The 6,661-nt window shown below is 62.4% G+C and overlaps 1 protein-coding gene across 1 annotated transcript; it reads left to right on the top strand.

The window, feature by feature from the left end:
- CECR6 (cat eye syndrome chromosome region, candidate 6) lies at positions 387-4,672 on the top strand. The gene has a single exon (XM_021092985.1). The coding sequence runs from the start codon at positions 399-401 to the stop codon at positions 1,947-1,949; it is 1,551 nt and encodes a 516-aa protein (XP_020948644.1). The 5' UTR covers positions 387-398; the 3' UTR covers positions 1,950-4,672.

Genomic DNA, 6,661 nt, shown 5'->3' with positions numbered 1-6,661 from the left:
CCTCCGGAGGCACAGTCTATATAGAGACTACAGAGACCAAGGCCATCCGGTCCCCTAACGCCCCAGGGGTTCAGCGAGTGGGACCTCGCCGACCACCTCCCATTCCGCCCCGCCCGGCGTCCCTCCTGGTTCTGCCCGCTGAGTCCTCCTTCCTGCCCCAACTCCTCGCCTCGGCACCCGCTCCCCTTCTTCCCGCGACCCGGTGGCCAGGCTTTCCCCCTCCCGGCCCTGAATCCAATCCTCGTTTCCCCGCCCCGCCCCCAGCTCTGGCGGGGCCGCCTCACGCGCCGTCACCGCCACCGTCACCGCGCGTCGGCGGCAGCCCGCGCGCACCCGGCCACGGAGCTCGGCTCGCGGCGCGCGGCTCCGGCCGGGGAGGCGGGAGGGAGCCGAGGACAATGCGCCCCGCGCTCGGCGCCCCCCGCGCGGCCCCGCCCCCCGCCCGGCTGCAGCCCCCGTTTCTTCGAGGCCGGAGCGGCTCGGGCAGCAGCAGCAGCAGCACCAGCAGCGGCACTGGCGGCGGCTCCGGCAGCAGCGCGGGCGCCGAGCGGGAGGACGACGACGAGAGCGCCAGCATCAGCAGGCCACTGGTGCCCGCCGGGACCCCGGGGACCCCCGCCGCCTCCGCCGCTTCCACGCCCACCTCCCCGTGCAGCATGACCGCCGCCGACCTGGGCGCGGGCGTGGTGGCCGGGGCCGTCGGGGGCGCGGGCGGTCCCGGCCCCGGCCCCTCCTGTCGTTCGTGCTGTGGCTGCTGCGGCCGCCCGTCCCGGCAGGGCCGCGGGGGCGGGAACCGCGGCTGCACCCTTGGCCCTGGCTGCCGCTGGGGCTACCAGGCTCTGTCCGTGGCGCTGCTTCTGGCGCAGGGCGGCCTGCTGGACGTGTACCTCATCGCCGTCACCGACCTGTACTGGTGCTCCTGGGTCGCTACCGATCTGGTAGTGGCGGCGGGCTGGGCCATTTTCTTCGCCAAGAACAGCCGGGGCCGTCGGGGCAGCCCACACGCCCACCACCCGCACCACCCGCACGTCGCGCCCCTGCACCTGCCCGCCGCCCCTGCTGCCGCTGCCGCTGCTGGGGCTGCGGGCGCCAAGGTGCGCGGCGGCCGCGGGGGCGCTGGCGGCCCGGGGCCCGCGGGGACGGCGGGGGCGGCCGGTGAGTTCGCCTTCGCCTACCTGGCCTGGCTCATCTACTCCATCGCCTTCACGCCCAAGGTGGTGCTCATCCTGGGCACGTCCATCCTGGACCTCATCGAGCTGCGAGCGCCCTTCGGCACCACGGGCTTTCGCCTCACCATGGCTCTGTCGGCGCCGCTACTCTACAGCCTGGTGCGGGCCATCGGCGAGGCGGGCGCCGCCCCTGGCTCCGCGGGCCCCCTGCTTCTGCAGCCCCAGCAGCACCGCGCCGCCGGCTGCTTTCTGGGCACGTGCCTGGACCTGCTGGACAGCTTCGCCCTGGTGGAGCTGATGCTGGACGGTCGTGCGCCGCTGCCCGCGCACCTGCGCTATCTGCTCATCGCCGTCTACTTCCTCGCGCTCGCCTCGCCGGTGCTCTGGCTCTACGAGCTCCACGCCGCAGCAGCCGCCTCGCCTCGGGGCCGGGCCTCGCGGCCCGGCAGCTGCAGCCGCCTGCTGCGCCTGCTGGGCGGCTGCCTGGTGGACGTGCCCTTGCTGGCGCTGCGCTGCCTGCTGGCCGTGAGCTACCAGCAGCCGCTCTCCGTCTTCATGCTCAAGAACCTCTTCTTCCTGGGCTGCCGCGGCCTGGAAGCCTTGGAGGGCTGTTGGGACCGGGGGACCCCAGCGTCCCCAAATCGGGCCCGGGCGGGCTATGGTGCTCCACCCTCTGCCCCTACCACGACCGGAGGCCCCCAGCTGGCCCACTGCATCTCAGAGGATGAGGGGGGCGCCCACGGCTATGTCAACACCCTGGCTGTGGCATCCCAGAATTGAGGGGTCTGGGAGGCTTGCTTTGGGGTTGGGAGACCCCGCTGCCGGTCCTCTGACCTTCTGTCACCCAACTGGATCAGTCTCTGGGAGAGGTGACTGCTAATAGGGCTAAGGGCCAGGGCGCCCTTTAGAACCCCTCCGGTCAAGACTACTTGGAGCGGACAGCTGCTAAGGAGATGGAGAGCGGTCCGTGGACTCTCTTCTTCCTCTCCTGCCCTTCCTTCCCTAATCTTTGCCTCCAAGGGGCTGGTGCCTCTGCTTCTGGCTTTCCCCACCTCACCTTAGTTCCTCTCCTTTGTGGGGGAGAATAGAGGGAAAGGGGTGCCCAGGCAGGGGGTGCTGGGCCCTGGGCCACCCTGTTGCTTGGATATGCCAGCTTCTTTTAGGCTGTGGTTAGTAGTCATTGCCCCATGCCTTGAAATTGACCCAGAATCCACCCCCGCCATGTGTCGGTTGCATTTCTTCCAGATGGTGGATGCAAAGTCTGCGTGTGTGTGTGTGTGTGTGTGTATTTGCGTGTGCTATTTCCTTGTGTCTACCCCATGCCCCTCACAATCAGTAGGAGCTCTGGGGAGTCCCTGCCCTCCCCACCACACACTCCTCATTCCTACCTGAATCTGGCCATGATCTCCCAAACAGAGCTGGGCTCTGGGGCTGCCCGCTGCCCTCTCTGAGGGGGAAGCTCACTGGGACCTTCCTCACTCCCACTCCTCTCCCTCAGCCAGGGGAGCGGAGGTCCATACTCCAAGGACCAAACTACACCCTTTCTGGGGTGAGTGCGTGTTTCTACCTCTGTGCTTTCCACTTCCGCTGCATCACACGCTGATGCTGCTTTTGCAAAAATAAAGACAAATACTCAGATGTTGCATTCCCCGTGGCCACCAGATCCAGTTGAGGTTTGGTGCCAGTGTCATTACAGGGTCTGTGGAGGGTCAGCCATCGGCTGCCCTCCCTCTTTCCCTCCCTCTGCACCCACAGCCCTGTCCTTCCTGAAGTTTGTTGCCAGCTGGTCAGATCTGGGCTCAAAAGAACAGCTTTGGTGGGGTTCCTGGATAGATGTGGGGGGGGGTTCCCATGGGCCCCAGGGAGCAGGCAATACCGCTTCCCACCTAGGAATGCCTACTTCCGCCCTCTAGGAAGCCTGGTGTGACCTGAAAAGGTGGTGGTGACCTGGTGCTCTGCTCTGGTCACAAGTGTCTAGGGAATAGATGCCTGCATGGAGTGGGCAGGCAAGCCATATCCCGCCCAGCCTCTTTCCCTGGTGTTTCTTACATTGAGGTTAATGACAGGTGGCATCCAGGGATTATTCTTGATGTAGGGCCTCTCTTGGCATCTTTGTGGCAGGGCGGGTATTTTTAGGGGTGGTGAGAGTGCAGGAGGGGCCTGGGAGCTAGGCCGGGGGCACTCGCTCTCCTCTACAGAGGAAGGATGGGGTGGGGGCAGTTTGGAAGAACCCGTGTTTCTCCCCCTCCTTGTGCCTGAGGCGCTTTGCATGGGTGCAGAGCCCCGGACAAAGGGCCCGGAGTCATAGATTGTAGTGTTGACTCTGTCACCCACCAGCTTTGAGGGACACATCGCTTTAGCTTTCTTGCCTGGGGCCCCTCTCTCTCACCCAGCTTCCTGGGTGCTTGTCCACAGCAGGCAGACAAAGAGCGGCTGGTGGCCTGCGACTCCTGCTCTGGTGTGGGGAGCGGGAGGAGAGTGCGTGTGCTCCCAGCCCCGCCCGCCAGGCCCCACATCAGCGGGTTGGATTTTGCAACTAACTGTGTTTTGCTGCCTTCTCTCCCTCCCCCAGGACGCCTCTTCTTTCTCTTTGAAGTCCATGGGGTCAAAGTTCTGGGGCCCAGACCCTGGGGGCCCCCGAGAGCTGAATCCTCTCTCCAGCTTTGCTATTTCTCTGCTACCTAACCTCAGTGACTGAGCAGGACTGTGTCTGAGCCATGGCCGGCCCGGCTGGCCCCTGCCCCACCCCCTTTCTCCAACTGTTTGAACGGTGGTCTCCCTGCTGAGTGACTGGCTGTGACATCTCAAGGCTGGTGGGTGTCCCGCTGGGAGGCTGTGATGGCTTCCAGGAGATGCTATTTCCCAGGTATGTTGAGAGGCTGGTGGCACCGGCTGACTCTGGCAGAGGCCCGTTCAGGCCCGGCTGCCGGACCCACTCTCCCTGGACAGACGTCCCCTTTCCGACACTTGGTGCCAGCACTTGTGCTCAGGGGGTCAGCCCCTTCCTTTTGGTGTGTTTTTCTTGAGTCCTTTTTCTTACTTTCCTTGTCCCATTCACAACAAGAAATGCCTCGAAAGGTCCTTTTTCCTTGTTTTCTAGGGGCATCTGTAGCGCGGGGTCAAACTGGAGGTGCTGCCTGTAGGTCTAGCAGACAGGAGGTGTGCCATTCGCCCAGGTCCGTGACCACAGCCCCGGGCACAGAGTCGAAGCTGGGGTCGGATCCCAGGCTGCCTGCCGTGGTGCGTCCTCCCCGGGGTCTCTCACTCCTTCCAGGACGGGGCTTGGACTGGACCCTCTCTGAGGATGGTTACAGTCGGACCTGCCCTCGCTCCCGGTCCCTGTGATTTTGTGGAAGACAGCAAGTTGGCAGTCGGAGCCTCAAGAATGGAAGTGGCACCTCGCTAGCATTTATCACTTTTTTTTTTTTAAATCCCCGTCTCTTTTTAAAAATAAAACCAGCTTCTGTTCTGAAAATAAAAAACTTGAGACTTGTGACAAGCTTCCTGTATGGTTTAAGATCTTTCCTGTCCTAGTTTCCTTACTAAACTCTTAAATGTCACTGTGACCTTTGTTGTCATTTTGTGGGTTTGTGTCAACGTTGTGGGCATACCTTGGCGACTTCCTTCTGGGTGGTCCAGGCTCTCAAGGAAGCAGGTTGGCCTTGACATGAGGCCCAACCGGTCTTCCCCCGGCAGAGCCAACACCCCTGGGCTCAGCTCTCTTTCCTTTTCTTTCTGAGAATAACTTGCCAAAGGGGGAAAGGCTGGGAAACACTTTTTAAACACTCTGCCCCCTTCTCCCAGCCGGGAGCACGAATTCTGGTCAGGAAGGTGAAGAGGCCATGCTAGTTTTTTCTTGGCCACCCCCACGGCATGTGGAAGTTCCCCAGGGCCAGGGATCAAGCCTGCACCACAGCAGTGACCCCCAAGCCACAGCAGGGACAACGCCTGATCCTTAACCGAATGAGCCCCAGGGAAATCCATGCGTGTTTGTATTTAACACAGGGGTGACTCGGGAGTCCGAGAGAACATCGAGTCTGCACAAAAATAAAACTACAGCTGTTTCTTCCCATTGGCACTGAGAGCCTGTGCGAGTCAAACCCTCTGCTGGGGCTGCTGGTGATCCAGGGAGGCCAAGGCAGAGGCGGAGGGCCGGTCTGGGCTGGCCTTGCCCCTGCTTGCTATGTGCTGGCCTCCTAGACCTGCCCTCACTTGCCGCACAGGAGCAATGTCACCTCCCTCAGGGGCTGCAGTAAGAGTTAAATGTAAATGGGGTGACAGGTGCGAAAATGGTCCTTTTCTTCAAGACGTTTATAGTGGCACTGGGGACAGAACTTTAGGTGTGTAATTGTCACGGGACAGCAAAGACCACAGCTTCATGTTTCCCTAAATCCAGATGGACAGTGGGACGCTGATCTGACTAAGTGTGTTATGAATGTTACGTTTCTCAGGGCTGAGCTGCCGCTCACCCACTCGGTGAAGGGGAGGGGGTCCTGGGGGGTCCTGGCCCTGCAGCCAGCCCAGTGTGGGGAGGCGGCGTGGAGCTCAGGGGCCCTGTGCTCGGCAGGCCCTGCCCCTGATGCACAGGAAATCATCCTCCCAGCCCCTCTGGGCAGCTTCACCTCCCTTCCCCTGAGCCCAGAAGGATGGAGTGGTTTGCTGGAGGCCACGCTACGGTCAGGAGGGGAGTCCAGGTCTGGACCACGTCTGTCAGCCCCAGGCAGCCTTCGGACTTGGCGTGCCCTTCCTTGTCTGGTTCTGGCTAACGAGCAAGGGCTGGACTCAGATCCTGCGAGCCCCGTGGAGAGATGCTGGGCAGGCAGAAGCCAGCCAGCTGTGCCCCCTCTCCTCTCGGGCCACTGAAAGGGAGGGGCCAGGACACCCACCCCCATGAAGGTGTGAGGAGCCAGGGTGAGGGGCCTGGATGGCATCCTTCCACCGTCCTCTGGCAGGCAAGGCTGCCTTCACCTGCCTAAGTGGACAGAAGAGAGTGTGGACCCGGTGCCAGGAGAGGCCAAGCAAAAGGAGACAGATCTACAGGCCATGGAGGGGTGACGAGGGAGGCTGTGAGCGGGACGCAGAGAGCAGTCCAGGTCCCCCCTGGCAGAAAGCAACGGGCACCCCAGCTTCACAGCCCAGATCTGTGGGCTGGGCGAGGTCGCTTCCATTTTCCCAGGACAAGCACATGCACTCACATAATACATTAATGGAGCTCCTACTGTATGCATTGCTTTATCATCTGCAAAGCACGCACTGGAGGAGGAAGAACATGCCACAAGAAGAGCAGCTGGATCAAGAGGCCCAGGTCCAGCTCTAACCCAGGATCGGCGGCTCACTGAGAGGCAGAGACCATAGAAGCATCAGGGCGGGGGTGGCAGGAGTGGCCAGTGTGTCCCGGGGATGGATCCTGCTCACGCCCTGTGACTGTGCGTTCTGCCAGTGTCAGAGGCGGCAGCCTGACCTAAGGAAGGTGACTCAGTTTGAGTCACCAC

Source organism: Sus scrofa, chromosome 5 (assembly GCF_000003025.6).
Source record: "Sus scrofa isolate TJ Tabasco breed Duroc chromosome 5, Sscrofa11.1, whole genome shotgun sequence".
In the NCBI taxonomy this organism is placed as follows: domain Eukaryota; kingdom Metazoa; phylum Chordata; class Mammalia; order Artiodactyla; family Suidae; genus Sus; species Sus scrofa.
The sequence above is the reverse complement of the archived record's forward strand: the minus strand, read 5'-3'. Positions and strand labels throughout refer to the sequence as shown.

Excerpts from the sequence above, each read along its gene's own strand:
- CECR6 (XM_021092985.1), top strand. The coding sequence starts at position 399 with ATGCGCCCCGCGCTCGGCGCCCCCCGCGCGGCCCCGCCCCCCGCCCGG.